The following is a 25,266-nucleotide window of genomic DNA, read 5'->3' as shown; positions in this document are numbered from 1 at the left end:
TTGCCCTTCTTGGGTACCAGAAAGTAGTGGGAGTAACAACCACACCCTACTTCTGGCCCAGAAACGTGCTTGATGGCCCCCTTGGCCAAGAGGGTCGTAACTTCCTCCTGCAGAAGCTGCAAATGATCCCCCGATACGCGGTGGTATTGCGGTGACATGGCTGGAGGGTCGTCTCGAAGGGGAGGGAGTAGCCCCTTCGGACGATTTGCAGCACCCACCTGTCCGAAGTGACAGTGTGCCAGTGGAGGAGGTGATGGCGAACCCTGCCCCCCACTGGCGACACATGGGCCTGAAAGCACGGACTAGGAGGGCTGTGAGGTGGATGCTGCGGGGGAAGGTGTGGACTGACCTCGCCGTTGTCCCCGACCGCCGCCACGGCGGTTTCCACAGACGCCACCGCGTTGGGTATTACCCTGCGGCGCGTGGCTGGCAGCACCTGTGGGTACACCCCTCCCGTGGCCACGAAAGGAGTGAAAGGCAGCCGATTGCTGGCGCGAGGCCGAGAGGCCCAAGGACTTGGCCGTAGCCCTGGAGTCCTTAAAGCGCTCAAGCGCATGGTCTGCCTTGTCACCAAAAAGGCGACGGCCATCAAACGGCATGTCCATGAGTGTATTCTGGACATCAGCCGAGATGTTGGCGGATCTCAACCAGGCGTGGTGACGAATCGCCACCATCGTTGCCATCGCTCTGCCTAGTGAGTCGGTGGTATCCAGTCCACACCGAATAGAATAACGTGCCGCATCTCGGCCTTCCACAAGGGCTTGGCCGAGTTTAGCCCGTACCTGCAACGGGCATTCTGGCAGCACGTCCGCGACCGTATCCCCTAGGGAGTAGGTGTAGCGGCCCAAGAGGCATGCGGTGTTGGAAGACCGCAGTCCCAAACTGAGGGAGGAGAATACCTTCTTGCCGTATTGCTCATACCTCTTGGATTCCCTGTCAGGCGGAGCCGACGGGAATGCGGTCTGGGAATTGGAGGCCTGGATCACCAGGCTCTCAGGGGTGGGGTGGGTGGACAGGAAACAAGGGTCGCCCGGGGCCGGGCGGTGGCGTCGGGCCACATTCCTATCTACAGGCGAACCTGTAGCGGGTCTGGACCAAGTGCCCAAAAGAACGTCGGTCAAGGCCTTATTAAATGGCAGCAGAGGCTCAGCCGAGCTTGACTGGGGTTTAAGGACCTCAGTGAGGAGGTTAGTCTTCACGGCCGCGACGGGGAGTTCAAGGCCCAAGGCCTTGGCCGTCCGCTTCAGCACCACACTGTAGGCAGCCACCTCCTCCGTAGCCACGGTAGGAGGGGAGACAAAGCCAGTGTCCGGTGATGTGTCCAGACCACTGGCCTCCCCAAGTCCACCTGTCCAGTCCTCCTGGGACTGACACTCCCGTGTCAGAGGGTCCTCAGACCCCTCCCAATCATCCTCATCACCCATCTCCTGGTACCCAGGGTGTTCCGATGCCGACCGGCCCAACACCGCAGGAGTGAAGAACGTCCCAATCCTCTACCCTCACCGTGACCCCCAACACCCGCAATCAAAACGGATGGTGGAGAACACGACACCGGGAGAAGGTGGGTAACAAAACAAGGGAACCCAAGATCTTGGGGAACACAACTCGTCTCCTCTGTCTTCTTGGCAGCTGACAGCTTGACACAGACGAGAACGCTAAAATGAAAGAAGGAGACAAGATTAAACACACCCCTACAACTATTACCAGTGCCAACTACACACACGAACCACCGACCTCCCTGCTTACCCCAGATAACAAACGGGAGTGGCTTGATACGAAACAGGAATTCTTCCACTGCAATCGTATTGGTTGTTTCTTGCGTAACCCCAGACCAACCACACCCCCTCGGGAAACACCGAGAATGACAAAGGGGGTGGAATTCACAATTCTTAGGACAAAAAAAGGACAGGGGAAAAAATGGTATCAAAGGGAATACGAAAGACACCCAAAAAAAACCTGGAATCTAAAAAAGAACACGAAGGTAGCACAAAAACAGCCGTTATTCAGCTCCTTCGTGAAACCACCCAAACACAGCGTATAACAAGATGGTTTGGATACAAAAAAGTGATAATAACGGGACGTTAAAACTCAAAGGAAACGCAGCCGCGACTCCCAGAACGTCACCGAAGATCAAAAACAGGTCCCCAATAAAGGGTTCTGAAATGCCCAAGGGAATAGTAAAACAAGGGAGCAGGGGAAAAAGGGGATCAAAACCCAGCACTAGAAAAGACCGCTGGAACGGAGCTCGAAGGAAGGGAAACAAGGCAGAACCACAGGAACAGGAAACACACGGCAAGGGACCAATAAAGAAACCAAGCACCTGTTTCCTGTTGGCAGCCCCCTTTTAAAGCGAGCTCTAGGGAGCGTCCATAAATTCGCATATGCACTTGGCACTTTTAAGAAAAACCGCTAACGGGGAACTAGACAGAAGGAACCAGGCCCCCTTGAACCCCAACAGTACCCCCTCCCGAAAGCCTCCCTATAGGCCTTGGCTTCCCAGGGTGCAGGCGATGAAACAGACAAACTAACCGGGCAGCATGAACCCTACTTGCCGGAACCCAAGAACGATCCTCTGGGGGATAACCCTTCCAGTCAATTAGGTAATACAGCCGTCCCTTCATCCGTTTGGAATTCATAACAGTTTTAACCTCATACTCCACGTTATCATCTATTAAAACAGGAGGAGGAGGGGGCAACTCTTGAGAAGTGGTGACATATGGCTTCAACAAAGAGGTGTGAAATACAGGATGAATACCATACTCAGCCGGTAAAGCCAACCTGATCGCAACTGGATTCACCAACTTCTGGACAGGAAAGGGACCTACAAACCGAGGCTGTAATTTTCTTGGTCCTGGCAACTTCAGATTCTTCGTTGATAGCCAAACCCTATCCCCAACTGCATACAGAGGAGCTGGCCGTCTATGCCTATCTGCCTGTACTTTCATGGCTTTCTGGGACTCAAATAAATGCTGTTGGGCTTTCTTCCAGATTTCAATCAAACCCCTACTCAGGGAATCCACTGCTGGTACCCTCTCAGATGGCTGAATAGGAATGGTCTTGGGATGGAACCCCATTGAACAATAAAACAGTGACATGCCTAAAGCTGAGTGCATGCTGTTATTATATGCAAACTCAGCCACAGGAAGGGCTTGTACCCAACTGCCCGTCAGTGACGTTAGCAAACTCTCTAGATGTAGGTAACCCTGGCAAGGGAACGAAGTGAGCCGTTTTTGTGAATAAATCCACAACAACTAAAAGGGCCGTAAACCCTGAATCAAGCGGCAAATCGGTCACAAAGTCCATACTGACCGTATGCCAGGGGGAAGGAAGCACTGGCAATGGGTGCAACAACCCAGACGGAGACATGTGCGAGGACTTACTAACAGCACACACCGGGCATGAGGCCACAAATACCTGTACATCATGGGCCAGAGACTTCCACCAAAACCAACGCATACACAGCTCTTTGGTCTTATTGACCCCCGGATGCCCAACCAAGGACGATGAATGACAATATGTAAGAACCAGTGTACGCAATTCGGGGGGCACAAACAACTTCTCTGCCTGATACAATAACCCATCCTTTAACGTGATTCCAGGTTCCGACAGCCACGGAGCCAGATCTAACTGCTTCATTTCATCCTGCACTTTAACCATGAAATCGTCCATGGAAGCACAACCAACTATCTTATCACCAGGAATCATAAAACAGGACTCCTCCGTCTTGTTTCCTTGTGACGGATCCGCATAAATCTGAGATAATGCGTCAGATTTCCCCTGTTGAGCAGCTGGCCTATACGTGATGGTAAAATCATATTCATTGAAGAATAGCACCCATCTCATCTGTCTGGGAGTTAAAGCCCTAGCGGACCGGAAAAACTCCCAAGTTCTTGTGATCCGTATAGATGGTAATGGGGTGACGAGCCCCCCAAAGGTAATGGCGCCATTCCTCAAAAGACAGCTTTATGGCCAATAGTTCCCTTTCGGCAATCGTATAATTCTGCTCAGCAGGTAGTAGTTTCTTTGAAAAGTACGCAATTGGATGCATCAACCCAGATTCATTGTCACGCTGAGACAACACGCCCCCAACGGCTAGCTGGGACGCATCCGCCTCTACATAAAACGGAAGAGCAGGATCAGGATGCATCAACACAGGAGCAGATGTAAAAAGCCCAATCAATCTTTCCAAAGCCAACTGTGCCGCAGGCGTCCACTCAAACACCACTCCCTTCTTCAACAATGAAGTCATAGGCGAAACAATGTCAGAGAAATGACTGATAAAACGCCTGTAGAAGTTGACGAAACCAAGTAGCACCTGTATATCCTTAACACATGCGGGTATGGGCCAGTTAACTTTAGCTTCGATCTTCTGGGGATCCATCTTTATACCATCCGCAGAAATCAGGAATCCCAAAAACTCAACATGTGTCGCACCGAAAGTGCATTTATCCAGCTTGACAAATAAACGGTGTTCCAACAACTTAGACAAAACCTGCGAAACATGAGCATCATGTTCCTCAAAGGACGGGGGAAAAAACCAAAATATCATCAATGTAAACAATCACACTGACATCCCAAAACTCACGCAAAACCTCATTTATAAATAACTGAAAAGCGGCAGGGGCGTTACACAAACCAAAAGGCATAACACAATATTCAAACAAACCAAACTTAGTACGGAACGCCGTTTTCCATTTGTCGCCCTCGCGGACGCGAACGAGATGGTAAGCGCCTCTTAAATCAAGCTTCGTGAACACCTTGGCATGTCGCAGCTGGTCTAACAACACCGGTATAAGAGGTAATGGGTACTTGTTCTTTATTGTGACTTTATTCAACGCTCTGTAGTCCACGCAAGCGCGAAGATCACCCTCCTTCTTCGGTATAAAAAATATGGAGGAAGATGCAGGCGAAGAAGAAGGCCGAATAAACCCATTCTTTAACATCTCATCCAAATACTGCCGTAGATGTTTCTCCTCTGGCTCCAACAACGCATAAACCCTACTACAGGGCAAAATGGCCCCCGGAACCAAATCAATACGGCAATCAAAAGCCCTGTGTGGTGGCAATACATACGCCTGATCCTTATCAAACACCTCCTTATATGCCACAAACGAAGGAGGCAAACCGTTCTGATCGCAACCACTCGCTGCACAAGACAACGGAGACACCCTATCAGTCGCCTCACAATAACAGTGAAGAAGACAATACTCCGAATCAAGCGTAACCAGCCTCCGCGCCCAATCGATTCTGGGATTATGGGCCTGTAACCAGGGTACCCCGAGTACCACCCCAAATGCTGGTGCGGCAATCAGATCGAAACAGACCGTCTCAGAATGCCCATTATCAAATGTCATCAACAAAGGTTCGGTTTGTCGTACAATCGACCCAGAGGTTAGCTCCGTGCCGTCAATAGCCCTCACGGGTTCAGGTTGTTTCTTCATCACACAGGGAACCATCAACGACTCGGCCAACCCAATGTCCATAAAGTTCCCTGTGGCCCCACAATCCAATAATACCGACAAGGAAGCTCTACCACAAGATGAGTAAGCGAAGCAAGCCGATACCGTGAAATGATGCGGGACTCTTTGAACCGCCCCTTGTAGGTCATATGGGTTACAAAATCCTCTTTCATGGACTAAAGGACTCTCGCAATCCCTTCCCACAAAAGCCACAGCCTTATTCTCCGGGATCCGGGACGGTTTCACTGGACACTCTCGAGCAAAGTGTCCACCCCTCCCACAATACAAACACAACTGCAACAAGCGCCTTCGCTCCTTTTCCTCCTTGGATAAGGGACCCCGCACCCCACCCAAAGGCATAGGTTCAGGATCTGTTTTCACGCCCCCATTCTCAGATGTTTCTCTCTTGGTTACAGTTGTCCTTGGGGGATGAAACCTGATCTTTTCCCCTTTCCTTTCACTCATACGATGGTTGAGTTTGACAACCAAATCGATGAACTCAACACAATCTTCAGGGGGGTCTACAACCTGAGAGACTATATCCTTTAAGTCCTCGCACAAGCCCTGATAAAACAAAGAGGTTCTTTTTGCCATGGGCCATTGTGTCTCTGCTACTAGGCGATTGAAAGTAGCCACATAACCCAAAAGATCCTGCTTACCCTGCCGGAGTTTTAACAATTCAACATCGCTTGCCTGGATAAAAGCATGCTTAGCAAACAGACTATGCATCTGGTTCTTGAAGGCCGGGAAACTATTCAACACAGCGTCATTGTTTTCCACTAAGGGGACCGCCCAACTAGCTGCAGTACCCGAAAGATATGAGATCACAAACACTACTTTAGTAGTGTCGTCAGGAAAAGCGGTTGGTCGACACATGAAGTGCAAATGGCACTGGTTCATAAATATAGCATATCTGCTACTATCCCCGGAAAACCTCTCTGGAGCTGCTAGAGGCACTGGCACGGGAGTGTTCACTGTAACGGACAAAGGAGAAGGAGACCCACTCTGCCCCCCACTCCTCTCATATTGAAATGTGGCTGGTTGAATCAATGGGGGCTTAGCCTTAACGGAGGGATCCCTCCCTCTTCTTTTAGTGCTTTCCTTCACCTCACTCAGTGTCCCCCGTAACTCCTGATTACCCTGACGCAGGGATTGGACTTCACCCTGTATGTGCGCTAAAGCCTGCATGATTTCCTGCATCGAAGAAGCCCCCCCTGCTGCCTCCTCAACCATTCTTCACTCGGGCGGTGTGTTAATTCGTGGGCTTGGTTTTCTGTTCCGATGCCGACCGGCCCAACACCGCAGGAGTGAAGAACGTCACAATCCTCTACCCTCACCGTGACCCCCAACACCCGCAATCAAAACGGATGGTGGAGAACACGACACCGGGAGAAGGTGGGTAACAATACAAGGGAACCCAAGGTCTTGGGGAACACAACTCGTCTCCTCTGTCTTCTTGGCATCTGACAGCTTGACACAGACGAGAACGCTAAAATGAAAGAAGGAGACAAGATTAAACACACCCCTACAACTATTACCAGTGCCAAGTACACACACGAACCACCGACCTCCCTGCTTACCCCAGATAACAAACGGGAGTGGCTTGATACGAGACAGGAATTCTTCCACTGCAATCGTATTGGTTGTTTCTTGCGTAACCCCAGACCAACCACACCCCCTCGGGAAACACCGAGAATGACAAAGGGGGTGGAATTCACAGTTCTTAGGACAAAAAAAAAAGGACAGGGGAAAAAATGGTATCAAAGGGAATACGAAAGACACCCAAAAAACCCCTGGAATCTAAAAAAGAACACGAAGGTAGCACAAAAACGGCAGTTATTCAGCTCCTTCGTGAAACCACCCAAACACAGCGTATAACAAGATGGTTTGGATACAAAAAAGGGATAATAACGGGACGTTAAAACTCAAAGGAAACGCAGCCGCGAATCCCAGAACGTCACCGAAGATCAAAAACAGGTCCCCAATAAAGGGTTCTAAAATGCCCAAGGGAATAAAACAAGGAAGCAGGGGAAAAAGGGGATCAAAACCCAGCACTAGAAAAGACCACTGGAACGGAGCTCGAAGGAAGGGAAACAAGGTAGAACCACAGGAACAGGAAACACACGGCAAGGGACCAATAAAGAAACCAAGCACCTGTTTCCTGTTGGCGCCCCCTTTTAAAGCGAGCTCTAGGGAGCGTCCATAAATTCGCATATGCACTTGGCACTTTTAAGAAAAACCTCTAACGGGGAACTAGACAGAAGGAACCAGGCCCCCTTGAACCCCAACACAGGGGTGTCAAATGATGGGGCCGGCTCATGAAAGGTGAACTCTCTGAACGGCGTCTGAAGAAGCGCCCAGCAGCGCCGCTCCGGCGCCAGAGCCGGATCGAGGGAGGCCTCGGGGACTTAACGACCTCCCCGGCGCCAGTCCCTCAGGTGTCGCCCACGGCGCCGTCTTCGGGCGGCGCCGGGGGCGACACCTGAGGGACCGGCGCCGGGGAGGTCGTTAAGTCCACCGGCAACGACCCGGATCCGGAACCGGATCCAGTGGGGCCCTGCGGCGCCGGGCCCGAAGCACTCAACGGCGTCGGGCCGGAGCCCCAAACCCGCTAGGGCCCCCAGACGGGTCCGCTGGGCCAGGAGGCGCCTCAGAGCCCGCCGGAGGAGTGGGAGACCTCATGGCCATGAGGAACCGCTCGATCTCCTCCGGCGTTGCGCGCGGCCCAGGGACCGGAGGGTATGGGGCCGGACGCGACGCTGCGACTCCATAAAAAAGAATTTTGTGACATCAGGGTTAAAGAGAGTCTTGGGATTTCTAGTAAAAAAATCTAATGTCAGAAGTTAATCTGGATAGATGAGTTAAAGCAGCCGGCCAGAGGTATTGGAAACAATTTCTAAAATTCTTGGGGGCTACGCTACGCTCGCTCACCACAGCCACTCATACTCAACTTTTACACCCTACAACTTTCAAATGTCACCAGTCACTACAGTTAGATAGTTAGAAATTAAATCAACTGACTATTGGATCAGACCTTATCTTTGGATTTGCAAGGCTTTTCTAGAGTGTGAGGCTCACTACTACAATAAAGAACACACCACAGACGTTTGAGAGCCGGAACCTGAGTATAAGGGGCATGCCATTTCAGGGGCAGCCATGTGAGTCTTCCACTTTAAAACTGACTCTCTCAAAAAGCCGGTAATTAGAGGTATTTTCTAGAGCATATCAGAATAGAAGCAAATAAAAAATCACTAAGACTGAAGACAAAGACAAAACACTTGGACTGAACAAAGGTCAGAGAAATTGTCCGCGTGAGTGACATTATATAAATTGGATTAGTGGAACAGGTTCAGTTGTCAGGTGAATTTATCTCCTCAAACCTAATGATGGAAATATAGTGGGGTAGGGCTAGGATACATTGAGATGATGCATGTGCATTGTACCAGACCGTGATCCTTTAAATAATAGTGGGTCGGCGACTGGATGGAAGAGGAAAGTATTCTTTCCCACCTCCAAGCGGGATTCCGCCGGAAGGTGGGTACGATGGACCAGGTCTTTCGTTTTTTTTGTTATCTATTGGAAGACAGTTACCATCAAAAAGGGCAGCCTTTATATGGCCTTCATAGATCTCAAGACAGCTTTTGACCTGGTCCCTCGAGCTAAATTGTGGGAGATCCTAGGAAGGATGGGCTTTCCCGGCTCACTCTTGAATTTAATTGCAAGGCTCCATGAGGGGAATTATGCGAGGATCAGATGGGGCGCCCAGGGACAGCTGACAGATAGGGTCCCCGTGAGGAGTGGAGTTCGCCAGGGGTGTGTTATGGCTCCGACCCTCTTCTCCTTGTTTGTGAATGGAGTGGTGGACCACCTGAGAGGAGAAGAGAAGGATGCTCCATCCCTGGCAGGGGAAAGAATCCCCACTCTACTCTTCGCTGACGATACTATACTGATATCCAAATCCCCGGTAGGACTGCAAAAGCTCCTGCATCGATTCAGCTCCTTTTGCATAGATAGAGGCCTAACCATCAATACCTCTAAAACCAAGTTGATGGCTTTCTCACCCTCCAAAAGATTTAAAAACAACTTCACGCTCAATGGGGCCCCCCTGGAGTTGGTCGATTCCTTCGACTATTTAGGGGTGAGGATAAATAGCCGAATGAACTGGAAGGACAACCTGGACAAAATGCTACTTGGTCACAAAAGAGTATCTGGGGTGACCCTGAGGGAGTATCGGGAGTCAACCAGTAAACCTCTGTCACCGGTCATGGCTATTTACGAGGGTCAGATACTCCCTGCTGCATTATATGGCTCGGAGCTCTGGGGGTTTGAAAACGTTTCGGATCTAACTACAGCGGAAAATAAGTTTCTGAGGGATGTGGTGGCTCTCCCTGTTTCTACCCCGTTGATCCCCTTGCGGCTAGATTTGGGTAGACGAGCCTTAAAAGATCTAGTGAGGTTGCGCCCACTGCTCTTTTGGGTTCGTCTAAGAAGAACTAAGGAGCTTGCCAGATATGCCGAAGGGTTGGATGACCTAATACTGCTTGATACTGGCAATAAGATTGGTTGGCTGTACAATGTGAGGCACCTACTCTTCCAATTGGGATTGAGAGATGTGTGGGAGACCCAAATACCTCCGCCCAAACTAGTGATTAAGAAGTTATAATGGGATTGGGTGCAGGTGGAGGTTACACGCAGCGGGGCTGGGGGTTCACTCACTGAACGGTTCTTAGAGTTCAAGTGGGCTAAGAAGTTGGAACCCTTCCTCGATTTTATAACTAAGCCGCTAGACAGAGCCCTATATCTAAAACTAAGGTACGGGACCCTCCCGGTGCATGAATTTACCGCGAGGTGGTCTAACCTTGGTGGCCCTTCGCGATCGTGCCCCGGTTGTGCGGCCCCTAAGGAGTCTGTGGCCCACCTACTTTTTGCCTGCCCCGCTTACAAAGTGGCACGGAAGATTTGGCTGAAACCAGTCTGTAGGGGGTTGGGACTGAGGTGCCACAGACTGGCCTTAAGAGTACTCTCTACAGACTCATCATCTACTGCCACTGTATGCGGGGTGGCAAAATACCTGAGTAGTGCTTGGCTGACACGCTCAAGGTTATTGAAGTTGCACTCTAGGCCACCAAGTGACTAGATTGGTTGTAATTGAAGGTCTTCCACTACCACATAATGAAATGTTGAGAATGTCTGACTAAGGTCCATACTAATTGTTTTGTTATATTCTGTGTTATATTTTAAATAATGGTTTTATTGATGATAGTTAATATCTTTTATTGCGGGGAATGTACCCTTTTAATGTGTAAAATGTACTCTTTTATGGTGAGCCATTTTACCGAATAAAGATATTCAAAAAACAAATAATAGTGCAGATCCAGTATGACCTAGCATGCTTAATGCAATTGTAATTCCTGCTCCCCACACATTAGTAACAATCATTTCATGAAAGCTAGACAGACGTTTTTACAGGCATCCAACCACATATGAACTGATTCCCATGAAGCACTGACGGATGGGCTGCCAAGAGCAGAGAAGGGCATCTTGTGGTGCTACATTGGACAGCGTTGTGATCCCACCCAACATGAATTGTACCTTAGATTGCTGCTTTCCACTGCTGCACGTTGCTAAATGATGAGCAAGCCATTTGAACTATAAAAAAGATTTTTTCCAGTGATGCTGTCTTACTCTTGAATATAATGCAGCACACTTGTTACAGTAACTTGCAGCTGCATCAGAATAAAATAAAATAAATGCACACAAGTGTATTTGACCAGGCGCTTGCATTTGCAGTTATCCTCTTTTTTCTCATACACAGATACTAGTAGCTGTCCTGCCATACAGTAGGCAAACGTTAAAATGTCTCCTTACCAACCAGGAACAGAACAGCACAAATACCAGCAAAACATTACAGATTCTATTGCTTTGCTGTGGGCTTACCAAAATATTCATTTACTAAAACCTACACCCTGTTTTATCTCTTAATAATGGCAGAACAATTGGAGGTCTGCTTACCTGCATATTCGTCATGCCAAGTTCTTGGCTGCCTCGCCCCTGAGCAATCTTGGACAGGTCATTCACCAACCTCTCGAATATGTTTGCGGCATTTAAATCACAGTCATAGTTTACATAAATGTCCACAACGCTCTGTGCATCTGTAAGATTAAAAGTACTATCAATAATTATAGATTACTTTTGTAAAAAAAAAAAAAACAGTTTTACAAATCTCTCACAGCTTTTCAATTTATTTCATTCCCTTTTATACATATTGATATCAATGGCACAACAATGTTTAACTATAACAGTGCTTCAAATGGGCCGGTATTATCAGGTGCAGAGTACCTGCACTTGTTTATTTTGGGAGGGAGAGTACAAGAACTTCTTCGCAGAGATGTAGTACCTTTAATTGGAGAGTACCAGCACTTCTCAGAAACAAGCAGGTACTCTGGAATAGGGTACCTGCACTTCTATTTTTCCATTTCAAACACTCAACTATAAACATTCCATTTGTTAGCATTCGATTCTCCGACAGGATATTAAAATACATATAATTCTCCAAGTTATATTCCCATAAACTGGTTCATTAATAAAACAAGCATTTGCAATGCAATAGGTCTCACATTTACGCGAGTTTGAGCTATTGACATTGCAAATGACAATGCCTTTTATTTTACTTTTCGTTTTTAAAATGTAAATAAAAGGCAGTCCTTTGCAATGTCAATAGCTCAGACTCGCATAAATGCGAGACCTATTGCATTGCAAATGCTTCGGCAAGCCTGTTCCGTTCTGTTTCCATTGCATCTAACATTGGGAAATATATTTTTTTTACAAACAACAACCAGAAGGAGGCGTGCTCGCGAGAGGCTGCGGAGCACACGCACACGTTCCAGGCAGCGACGGAGGCGTGGCGCGCACCGCCTCCCTGTGCCGTGTCGCGTGCCATGGATCTCGTCCCCCTTTGCTATTCCCAGTGTGCGGGGGCCTGTTTCTTACGCTGGGGGCCTGCAACCGCAGCTCTCAGCGATGTTGGCGGAGGCTGGCGGGGATGCGCCCCCGGTCTGGGGGAAGCTGCCGGTTTTGCTGCCACTCTCGCTCCTTCCCCTGAAGGTATGGCAGATCTCCCGATGCATGGGGCGGGGGTGTGTGTCTGTGCAGGGGGGGGTAGGGGGCAGCGGCGTGTGTATGCGTGCGTGTCTGTATCTGTGTGTGTGGTGGGGGGCTGCAGCGTGTGCCTGTGTAATCTGTGTGCAGGGGTGTGGGGGCTGCCTGTGTGCGCATGGAAATATGAGGCACGGCGACGTGCGCGCCCACGAGATCAAATCTCCGGCAGGAGAAGCTCGTGACAGTCTGCTGTCCACATTCCCCCAAAAGTGACAACATAAGTTGTCTCGCTCTAGACAGCAAAGCTTCGCTTTGCTTTCGTCTAGGCGAGACCTAAAAAATCATATGCTGGAGCTAATTAATCATATTATTTTTCTCTAGATTCATTCATAAATACAGAAAATAGTAGGTCAAATCCAGTTTGATCCAGCCCACAGCTGCAATATTATATCAGTATAACAATGAGGGCAGTACAGGTCGTTCACTTAGTGCCTCATTAGGAACAAAATACCGTTACCACACGTTGCAGAATTAATCTTAGGTAGTTTTGCTATTCTGAGTTCCACCTAAGACTGATGGGACATGTTTTATGCTTTCCAACATGTTTTCCTGCCAACAATTCTCCAGGTATTGCATGGAGTAATTTGAACAAGGAAACACTCCAGCGCAATACACAATTTGTGCTCTACTCAGAATCAGAAGTTAGGCACAATCATCGTGTATGCCGAATTTTGGCTTTACTAAACATCTCAGAATTAAATTTATCTCACTCTACAGGCCAAAGATAACTTTTCCCATTATGGTGGAATGACGACTATAACAAAGTTGCCTTGAAAATGAGAGGGATATGGGCTAGCAATCGTAAGAGGAAGGGACGTTTCCCTTTGAGTTCCAGTTCTTGGTGATCATTAAAAAGTGTGCCCCCAGTCAGTCACTGTTGCCTCACTCTTGTAAAAGCAGTCCACCTTCACCCAGATCCATCCCGTCTTCTGCCCAGCTCTCAGGTAACCTCTAGCGGTACAAGACCTGTAACCTTGTATTATAGGCTTTTAAATGTTGTCTTTCTCATATAAGCCAAAAGAAAACAAAGGCACCTACGTTGGTGAATGGTAGGACGGTTAATGGCGATCAACATATCAGAATATGTTGCAGACATGCATACATACAAAAAGAGAGCAACTAACACCCAAGGAATTTCTGACAATGTAGTAAGAAAAACAAAACCGAGTCTTAGGATAAGAACCTCGGACAAAGTTTGCCAAGCTATTGACGAAGAAGTCCGGACTTGAAGGCCTAATGAATTTCAGAAGACTTTGTGCAACGTTATCTTGTTCAGGTAGTGAATTCAATACTCTGCTAGAGCCTGTCCAATAGAAAACATATTATTCATCTCAGTACTGTGCCACTGTTGCCATATTCTGTTGGCCTTTGGAGCAGGAGGGGAAAGTAGAGGATGTGGAAGGAAGCACATATATCTAATGGTATCAATGCACCAACATCATCCTTTTACTGATCACAAAGGCCTGGAACAATCGGAACATCAGAAATTCCCAAGTAAACTTCCGTCTGGAATGGATCAAAGATATCACTACTTTCAGAGAAAGTCTGTAGCTGGACTGCAGAGCGATTTCTTCCAGAAAAAGCAATTGTGAAATTGACACAAAGTGGTCTATAAAATCTGCATCTACTGTTGCGCTTAAAGAGGGCATGACTGCCGGGCATGAATGGTGATATACACATGATTAAGATACTTTTTAATGACTTTCTCGGGACAGAATTATCACTTTTCCCTTTATGAGCCCTATAGGGAGCCAGAGTCATTGTTCACGGCTGACACTTTACTGAATTCAACATCAGTTAAAGAATAACATTTGGTAAGTAGAGACCATCAGTGCTGGCCTCTGAGCATTGTAGTGACCATTCGATCAGCTTTTGCCACTCTACCAGAACGTTTATATGCAAAGAGGGAGGTTAATCGAAGCCACAATGTTAGCAGAAGGATTGAATTTATTTTTCAACCTGAAGAATCCCTGGGATGGGTAGTAAGGTATTTGCTTTAGTCTGTACTAGCACTGTTTCTTGTCACACTATGCAAGATTTCTTGAAATGGTCAGTTTTAATACACACCATTACAGCCAGTACTAGAATACTGCCCCACAACGAACTCTCTGAATGACTGGTGGTACTGATTTCTGATACAGCAAAGCATGTTTTGTAGTAATACACTATGGAACATGCACAACTGTTTCTGAATCTCACTATACATCTATCTGGTTGGGCAGGTGGTACTGCACCTGGAACAACTGTTTAATAAATGTGCGGAGATGGAGTGTAAGCTCAGCTCTCCTGTTAAAGATTCATCTCGTGTGGGTGAGGTATTCACACACTCATGGCCTCATTCTGACCTTGCACACATTTTTATTCAGGAGCAAAAGCCTGCATACTGTATGAAACCTAATTTTAGTGCACCTAGAAGTGGAGGAAGCATACAACATTAGGCCATATCATACATTGCGACGTCTGAAACTCGGAATGGCATGCAAATTGGAGGCACAAAAATACCATACCAGGTGCGTGATATGAAACTGGAATGGCACAAGGTAAAAATGAGTCCCCTAGTGTATCCGAAAAACAATACTGAAATAAAATATGGCATACTTACGGAAGAATTGTGTTAAAAAACAGTTTCTCTTGTGCTTAGACTACAGAAGTTGCAGGATAAGAACACCGTTTACAGGCAAACTCCTGTCTAAGAACTAAGTGTTACTCATTCGGTGATTAGGTAACATTATATTTACTTACCAGCACAAATCCGGGTTAGAGTTTGAATAACCATCCATTTGTGATCAAATGAACTTGTAGATGTTTCTAGTATGTACAGAAATATTTCTTTGAAGAACACCTACAAACAACACATGGGTAAAAAGGAAAGTGGTAAGAAAAGGTAGTTCCTTTTCAATAAAAAAATATAATAGATCATAAGCTTACTTAAGTAAACAAAACGGAGACGAAATTAGTGTAAATACCACAAATCCAAAATATTTTAAATCAGTGTTACACTGTACCAAGTCATGTCACAAATTGAATTTGAATATTCAAATGGTAATACAATTCCTTCTTCATTGCATACTGTGGCTTGGAACAAATGCAGATAACATTTGACCTAATTAGCATTATTTGGAATATGTCAGCAAGTATATGACCTATGTGTTCTGAATAAGTAGCACAATGGACATTTCCTTCTCTTGGTTGTAGAGTAGGTTAGATATAAGAAAATGTATTCTATCATCTTCACTCTAGGTCTGTGCACGCACACACACAATCACACAGCACTTTCAGACTGGATCATAAACAGACAGCTGGGCACTGTGATAAAGAGTATTTCAACAGAAGAATGGAAACGATGGAAACGACTCAGTTATGTAAGATGTTATGAAAGGCAATGGCTAGCATGTTAAACAAGCTTTGGCAAAGCTAATGGGTCTCATCCTAGCAGCCAGACATTTGGTTTTGCATTGGTCTGTTTTGTTTTATCATTGGTTTGCTAAAACTTTATTGTTGGGGGGGCTGCATGGCCCACGCCAATATAAAATAAAATTGCTTAGGAGTAAAAATATTTGTGGACTCACAAAGCACACATTGCAATTGCAGCCTCTAGCGTAAAGAGAACTACTCTTTGTGTGCTGATGTGCTCCTTGAGAAAGAACAGTGAAATTAACCAATGACTGAAAGGGGTCACCAATTGCCCCAGGCTCTATGTTTTAGTGAGCTGAAGAAAAATCTGAATCATACTGTACTATAAACCAAAGGATGAAAAGTGCTGGCTGAATACCAATGTAACTAAACCTACTATGCATGTAATTTTAATAAAATCAAAAATGTCTTGACTAACCAAAGACCTCAAAAGAATCTATAATTATGCTATCTGATATTAACTGAATCGGATGTGTACTTATTTTGGTTATTTTGACTTTCAAAAGGTTTATAATTTGAACCTGTTATGTTTTGCTAGAAATATAAAGAGAAATTAGTTACGTTGCGCCAACTTCAGTTTCCAGCATAGGCTGGGTAGTTATAGTTAGGACCACGCTCCCACAGGAAAAGCATTTTATGTTCTGCTTATAACTTTAGCTCCGTTTGACGAATCTCCACAAAACCTTCAAAACAAAAGTTTATCCACTCCAGCTTCTTCCTTGAAAGTTTTGGTGTGAACTGTTAGTGGGGGCAGAGAAAAAAGGGGGGTGTCCCAAAACCTGATTTCTCATTGCCATTTTCCACAGGAAAACTAAACAGTGATACTGCAAAAATGGCTGAACTGAATTATACCTAATTTGTAACTTCCTCTAAAAATGTGCTTTCAGTCGACTTACTGGGGAGGAGGGGGGTGGGGGGGGGTAACGACCTCACATCTCTTGGTCTTGAGTGATTGGTGGTACGGGGGTAGGTGTGACCTGGCATTTCGCTTGGAACAGTGGTTAATGTGCGACATAATACCCCATTCACTCCAACATAACCAGGGGAAGCTCCGACATCTGCCAGTAGCTACGCAGGTGGTGACTGGAGTATGGAAACAATCATCATGCACATTGGGATGGTGGGGCCGACTGACGTGAGAAACCCCCCTGTGGCAGAGTGGTCTCCTGCCCCAATTGTCCACATTGTCGGGGTTTAGAGGATGGGACGCCATAGACGTCTCTAAATTGGGAACGGTTATGCGAGGGCACCACGCTGAAATCCTTTCAGGAGCTTCAAAAAGAATTTGTCATCCAACACTCACAATTTTACAAGTATCTGCAATTTCGACACGCTATCTTTCCCTATATTGCAAATATGGAATCCCTGCCGGAGTTTAACCCGATTGAAGCCAAGGTATTCGTGGGTGACTTGGGGGACCACAACATTTCAAAGATATACCAATCCCTGGTGACAAACCTGCCCACCACAGTCGACTCACTCTGTGACTCATGGCAGAAGGACTTAGGCCCCCTAGACAACGATGATTGGACAGAGGCGTTGGAGTCCCCACAGGGTTCCACAATAGCTTCCCTACTAAGGCTAATACAGATTAAATATCTGCACCATGCGTATTTTACAAGGTATAGGTTGTATGGGGGGGGGCTGATATCCTCCCCCACTTGCTTGCACTGTAATAGCACGGAGGGTACTTTTGTACATATGATCTGGCAATGCACTGCGCTCACAAAGGAGGGAAATTACGACCTGCCTCTCAGAGGTGTTGGAATGGGACATCCCCATGTTCCCAAAACTTGTCATACTACATGTCACGGAAGAGATAGGCGGGAACCGCTATAAACGCCATCTGCTGTTCCTGGGCTTCACTTTGGCAAAAAGGGATATAGCTAAGGCATGGAAGGTCTGTGATCCACACAGATTGGGGGCCTGGAAGGCAGGTATTCATTTCTGTATCAGCCAGGAGAAATTCATATTTAAGGCTAGGGGTTGCCTGAAGAAACACTTTAAAATTTGGAAAAGATGGGGGGATTATAGGGGGTCTATATCTGGAGCCACCCGCCCAACATGGCCGGAATGAGACAGAGGTCCTGGGTTAGTAGAATTCAAGAAATGGCACTTCTACACGTCTCAGCTGTATACAAATTCTCTGCATGAGGTATGTCTATGGATTGATGAATTGGACATGGCAAAATACGTTGAACTGTTATGAGCCAATGTTTATAGGCTCGAGGTATTTGATTATATCATTTTGTAAATCTTGCACTACTATAATGGATATTGACAGACTGGATGTCACCTTATTTAATATGTATTGCTATAAATGTCTTGTGAGCAATTTAGTGACTATTGCTGTTCATACAAAAAAATTAATTGTTAAAAAAAAAAGTAACTTCCTACAGTAACACACCCACTGAAATGTACAGGTTATAGTTACTATATAACTTGTGCCCTAAAGTAACTATAAATCCTGTCCTCCCCATGTACAGCTTGTACTCTCAGACATTACATCACTCATGACCAGGGCTACTGGAATTATGCGGCATGGAAGGGCTAAATTATGCGGGAGGGTTGAATACATTTTGCAGCAAGAGAAGGCAAATTGTACGACTAATGAGGCATATTTTTTGATAGTGTTACTCATTATTTTGTCATTTTTACACTCGTTAACACTGTCTGGGCATTGGTTGTACTTCATTAGTACCAGTTAAGTACCCAAGTACAGCAATATACAACAGCAGGACAAGTTACTTGCCTTACGTAACACCTTATCTGGTAGAGACATGATCTAGCCGCAGATTCCTTACCGTTACATTTTCCAGGTGTCACACTGGATCCGGAAGATTTTTCTTCGAGCAATACTCCTGTGTGCCGGTAGATGGCATCGGTCAGCTCCGCGTGACGCAGATGGCGGCATCTGCACAATCCATGTCACCTATATAGGCACCACCTCAGCGCGCTGACAACAGTTACTGCTCACGACTTTCCACGGCAGAAGCGCAGAACCATGAAGTGCCCTGACAGTTGTGTGTTTCAGAACAACTAGGGCCCTGAAATGGATCTTCCCTGACCGTAGAAACCTTTCTGCAGTGCGAGGAGGATGAGTGGACCAGTAAAGAATCTGCAGCTAGATCACGTCTCTACCAGATAAGGCGCTACCGAAGGTAAGTAACTTAACCGTCTGATAGAGACATCTAGCCGCAGATTCCCTACTTTGAATAGATATTCTAGCAATCCCATCCCCGAAGAAGGACTGCAGACAAGTTTAGACCAGGAAGTCCAGCAGTTCAGATCAGCCAAAAAGGCCGTGCCTGAGGACTTGACTGTCCAGACAGTAATGCTGTAGCAGAGATGCCCACATTGCTGCCTGACAAATGTCAAGGACTGGAACTCCACATTGCAACGCTGAGGTAGCAGCCTTAGATCTGGTGGAATGACCCCTTAAGCCTTCAGGAGGCTAGTTTTTTTTGCCAGAGCATAGCAAATTTTGATGCAGAGGACAATCCATCAAGAGATAGTCCTCTTCTGCACCCCATGACCTTTCTTCGTGCTAGTGTAACCCATGAAGAGTTGGTAATCCACTGAAACTCTTAAGTGCAGTCAAGGTAGAACGACAACGTTCTTTAGGGGTCCAGATATTTTTGGATCCAGACGTGGAGTCACTCCTCTTCTTTAGAGGGGTGCAGAGAAGTGTAGAAAGTGACATGGTGACGATTGCACTACATGGAATGGTGTTATCACTTTCGAGAGCAAAGAGACCTTAGTGCAAAGCACCAATTTGTCAAAGAGCACTATCAGGTAAGGAGGCTTGGATGACAAAGTCTGCAATTCGCTCACCCTCCTGGCAGATGCAACTGCCACACTAAAAAGGTTGTTTTGATGGTAAGAAGCCAAAGGGGGCAGTTGCGCCAAGGTTCAAATTAAGCACACATCAGGAAAATAAGAACAAAATTTATGTCCCACTGAGGCATAATGAAAGGGGGTAGGAGCATATGAACAAGGCCTTTGAGGAATCTAGTTACAATAGGAGATTTAAATAATGGGACTTGTCTGGCAGCCTCAAGTACCCTTTAAGAATGCCCAGTGCAAAGCCCTGCTAGGCAAGGCTCAAAATAAAAGGCAAAACTTGAGAAAGGGTAACAGAAAGAGGATCAATAGACCTTTCTTTACCATATTTTACAAACTTGTTCCACCGGCAGTCATACACAGTTCGGGGGGAGGGGGGGAGGGGGGGGGGGGAGGTAGGGTGGGATCGGGGCTTGCACTTGGCTGCCAAAATACCAGTGCAAATTTCAGGAGGAAGGTCGAATTGTATCAAATGCCGCTACTCAATCTTCACGCAAGAAGGTGGAGAGTTGAAAGCTTTGGGTGGAGGACCCTCCCCTGCTGCTGTGACAGAAGATCCGAGGGGCAGCCTGATCGGAGGATCGATGCTCAACTGAAGAAGTTCGGGATACCAGACTCTCCATGCCCAGTCTGGAGCCACAAAAATGACTTGGGCCTGGTTGCTCCTGATATTTTTGAGCACTCTGGACAGGAGTGGTATGGGTGGAAAGGCGTATAGGAGGCCTGAGCTCCACTCAAGACAAAAAATGTCTCTGAGCGAGGGTCGCCTTGCAAACTCCAGAACACAAAACTGTTGACATTACACTTTGTCGGCAGAGGCAAACAGATCTAACCAAGCTCTACCCTTTATTGGAAGAGAGCTTGCACCACCTCTGGATAGAGATACCATTTGTGATACACTAGGCATTGACAAATAAGTTCGTCCACCCTGGCGTTCACAGAACCTGCCAGGTGCTGAACCACCAGGGATATGCCCTGCTGTTCCATCCATGTCCAAAGGCTCAGGGCCTCTTGACAAAGGGTCGATGACCCCACCCTGCCCTGTTTGTTGCAGTACCACATGGAGATGGGGTTGTCTGTGAACTCTTGAACCAGCTTACCAGCTTACCAGGTTTTCAATGCCAAACAAATCACTCAGAGCTCCAGCAAGATGATGTGGAGTCCGGATTTCGCAGGAGACCCGAGTCCTCTGATCTCCACCTCTCCCAGATGGCCGCCCCATCCCAGGAGTAACGCATTTGTCACTACTGTGTGATCTGTTTGAGGAAGGGAGAGGGGTCTACCTCAGACCCCAATCGTTGTTGATCAGCCACCGGCGCAGGTCCTTTGCAGTTCCCTCCGAGATCTGGACCATGTCGGAGAGGTTCCCCTGAATATGCGCCCACTGGTACTTCAAGTCCAACTGCCAAGCCCGCATAGGTCACCTGGCATGTGTCACTAGCAGGATGCAGGCGACTATGAGGCCCAGCAGCCTCAGAGCCATTCTCACCGAAATCCAGGACAGAGGCTGAAATATCGCTATCATAGCCTGATTATCCTAAACATGCTGCTCAGGAGGTTAGGGCCGAAATTACGCTGAATCTGGAACAGCTCCGATGAAAGGAAGTGTCTGAGACGGGGTCAGGTGTGACTTTGGCATGTTGATAGTGAACCCCAGCGAATGCAGGAGGTTCACCGTAGTCTGGAGGTGGGAGACGATAGCCTGGTGAGAACTTGCATTCAAAAGCCAGTCGTCGAGCTATGGGAAGACAGAGCAACCCTGATATATGCAGGTGAGCTGCAACCACTGCCATAACCTTGGTGAACACCCGTGGGGGCTGGTAAGGACAAAGGGGAGCACGGTTAACTGAAAACGCTAGTGAACTACCGTAAACCGCAGGTAGTGCAGATGAGCCAGGCAGGGCGGGAATGTGAAAATAGGCGTCCTGCAAGTCTAACTCTACCATTCAGTCTCCAGGGTCTAGGGCAGACAAGACCAGAATGATCATCTTGTACTTTTCTTTTTTTGGGAAGTAGTTGAGGGCTCGAAGATCTAGGATACGACAAAGACCCTTGTCCTTTTTCCAGACCAGAAAATAACAGGAATAATAACCACAGGCTACTTCTGGAGCCAGAATCCTCTCTATGCCTCTCTTGGCCAAGAGAGTCACAACTTCCTCCTGAAGCAAAGACAGGTGATCCTCCATCAGCCGGTCGTAAGTTAGAGGCATGGAAGGAGGGGTAGTCTCGAAGGGGAGGGAGTAGCCTCTTCTGAATATCTGGAGAACCCACCTGTCAGAAGGGAAGTTCTGCCGGTGGTGATGGCTGATCCTGCCATTAACTGCCCGCCCATGATCTGGAAGGGCAAGACTAGGAAAGTTTGGAGGTTGAGGGTGCGGGGGGAGGTCTGACCTCTGGCCACTCGACTATAGGTTTGTAATGAGCTGCGCCCACAGCTGCATGGAGGTTGCTGAACTTGCAAGGTCTTGTGGCTGGGGTATGGCTGGCATGGCTGAAATCCCCTTCCGTAACCACGAAAGAGGCGAAAGGCAGCCATGGGATGTGTGGCCAGTGAGAGGCTCAAGGACTTGGCCGTAGCCCGTGAGTCTTGTCTCTGAAGAAAGGTCTGGACATCTGCTGAAAAGCCAGAAGTTCTCAACCAGGCTTGGCGTTGAACAGCCACTGTCAATGAAATCGCTCTGCCCAGTGAGTCGGTTGTGTCAAGACCACAACAAATGGCGAACTTTGCTGCATCTCTCCTGTCTCATACTGCTTGAGAGAGGATGACCCAGGCGTCCTCCAGGACCTACGGTAGCACTTGTGCAACTGTTTTCCACAGGGAGTGGGAGTAATGGCCCAATAAGCATGGCATGCAGTGTTCACCAACCACAATGCAAGCCTAGCAGAAAAAAACATTTTCTTACCCCAACTGTCAAGCCTCTTGGATTCGCTGTCCGAGGTTTGCGGAAAGGAACACACTGTGGGAGGTAGAGGCTTGAACCACCAAGCTCTGGGGTAGGGGGGTTGGTGAGAAAATCTGAGTCGCCCATTGCAGGGCGATTGCGGTGGGTGATTGTCCTATTCCCAGGAGCCCCTATGCTGTGCTTGAACCAGTTTCCAGTAGGACATCAGTTAAGGCCTTGTTGAAGGGCAGCAAGGGTTCCGAGGAGGAGATACCTGGCTGCAAGACCTCTGTAAAGACATTTGTCTTGACCACCATGGAGAGGAGCTGAAGGTCCAGGATCTCATCTGCCCCCTTCGCATCACCATAGCATATGATGCTTTCTCCTCTGTAGATACAGTAGGGGGAGAAAGCAGGCCAGAATGTGGAGCCAGTCCACTGGTCCAACACAATTCCTCATACTAGTTAATTTGTTGATAAGGCTGTTCCAGCGACCCCTCCCGATCTTTCTCCATTCCTAGCCCTTCAGAATAAGGCTGAGGAAACGACCTGGGACCTAAGTGTTCTGTCGGCGCCAGTATGTGCCAATCTGGATCCAGGTTCTCAGGTATGAGAATGGGGCTGGCGACACTAGTGGCGTTGGGAGTCTTGGTGTCAGGGCCAGTGAAGATTGAAATGGCATGACCGGCGTCGGTCCAGATCCATGGGGGGCTAAACGGTGCCGGAATCACTGGGGCCTGAAGGCGCGCCAGTAGGTTCAGGATGCCCAAATATGAGGCACATGGTGTCATAAAATTCTTTAAGCTGGGCGGGAGTCACTCTGGCTCCCAGGAAGACTGTGACGTGCGGAGCCAACTAAGTGCAGGTTCAGAGGAACAAAGCCTAGAACACCGAGACTCCTCCGTTGCATCGGCATACGGACGGGGAGTAGTCGGAACATGCTACGACTATTTATCTTTTTGTGCTTCTTACCTGATCGACTTCAAGTGGATGAAGACTTAGGACTCCCGGAGTGGTGCCTGGACCTTCCTCCCGGACCGGGACTGGGAAGGAGACCTTCGAGGACTGCAACGTGGTGCCAAGTGCCAGCCTGCATGCAACTTTAGGGACCCCCTCCCGCCAAGCCTTCGATCCGATGGCACGGCAATCGGAGCACAACTTCAAGTACTGGTCGCCATCCAGGCTCTGGAGGCAAACCAGGTGTGGGTCCATCACTGGTGACAGCCGCCGCACTGTTTGAAACTAGACGTCTTCTTATACCTGATGGAAGGCATACACACCAAAAAATAAGTCAACAAAATGCCGAAAACAGCCTGTCAAAAAGTGACAGACACGGGGAGCGAGGCCAAGCAAGATGGCTGAGCAGACGTGAACCACTTCAACTCCGGACCCCCTAATTTGCCACGAGCCGTTTTATGCGCTTGTAGTGGACCGAATCACAAATCATCCTGCCTATCAACACTGTGTGCTGATCGGGAGCCCACTATCTGGATCCAACTCCGGCGCGTGAAATGAGGACTACGGTGAGCCGAGAGCAGACCCAAGATGGCGCAGAGGTGCGTGAGCTCGGGAGCGGCAAGAAAGAGGTGAACGACCGCGGCTCTGTGACTCTCTGAGTCCGCACCAAAGAAGGCGCTTCCTATCCCCGGAACTAGCGGAGGCACAGGAGGAACCGAACGCTGCTTAGCGTGCCTGGCCTGGTGCAGGTTCGGACGGCACTGCGCGTTGCCGCGAAGAGAAGACGCTAGGCAACAGTGATGTTACGGACATTTGAAGAGGCACCCGACTCAGTGGCAGCGGGAGCGTGGGGGCCAACAGCGAAGTGACCCACCCGTGGGGTTGGTTGCCTCCTTTCCCAATTATTGCGGTACTCAGAGGGCATGGAGAAGCCAGAGCAGAGAGGCCTTGCCTGACCTCAAGATAAAGGCCGGATAGCGGTGAGCCTGCCAAGGGGCCTCTGCACTCATTCAGCGATGCTGGAGGGAGGCCGGTAAGCAGAATCCTCTCTCTATGCACTGGGTGGCCTGATGTGAGGGGGAAAGGCAGATCGCTCCCGGCCTGCTGATAAAACAGACTACACTGTGCCTAGCCTTAATATGGCTTCTGGTGTGCAGAGTCCAGCAGAGGCCTGACCTCATGTTGGGACACCCCGCGCGTGGCAAACAAGAATCCTGGCAAGCAAGCACTTCGGCGGCGATCCACAGGGGGGGGTCGTCCGCGCCCCGACTAGGCAGCGTACATAACGCTGTCTTTATGCCACCAAAAAAGGCAACAAACAAGGTCTCCAGTTATTTCGCAGCTACAGACAAGGGAACTACATCCACCGAGAAGGTCCAGACGCACAAGATGGCGCTCACCAGGGAGGATTTGGTGGCTTCGCTCCGGAACTTCAAATCCGAGCTTTGCCTGGAAATTAAACAAGATTTGCAGACTTCCATGGACAAACTCAAGGCAGATCGCACAGAGAAGATGACGTTCCGGCAGGATGTGGACGCTGTGGGCTCTAGGGTG

The 25,266-nt window shown here is 48.0% G+C and overlaps 1 protein-coding gene across 1 annotated transcript in view; it reads right to left on the bottom strand.

Annotated features, from left to right (window-relative positions):
• ARFGEF1 (ARF guanine nucleotide exchange factor 1) overlaps positions 1-25,266 on the bottom strand; it is a 972,411-nt gene that overhangs the window by 520,401 nt on the left and 426,744 nt on the right. Inside the window, exons 11-12 of the mRNA XM_078687191.1 lie at positions 15,360-15,459; positions 11,472-11,611 (exon numbers count right to left, since the gene is read on the bottom strand). Coding sequence (XP_078543317.1) covers positions 11,472-11,611; positions 15,360-15,459 — 240 coding nt within the window. The remainder of the gene's footprint in view (positions 1-11,471; positions 11,612-15,359; positions 15,460-25,266) is intronic.

This window comes from Lissotriton helveticus, chromosome 4_1 (assembly GCF_964261635.1).
Source record: "Lissotriton helveticus chromosome 4_1, aLisHel1.1, whole genome shotgun sequence".
Lineage (NCBI taxonomy): Eukaryota > Metazoa > Chordata > Amphibia > Caudata > Salamandridae > Lissotriton > Lissotriton helveticus.
This window is presented reverse-complemented; position numbering and strand designations above follow the sequence as displayed.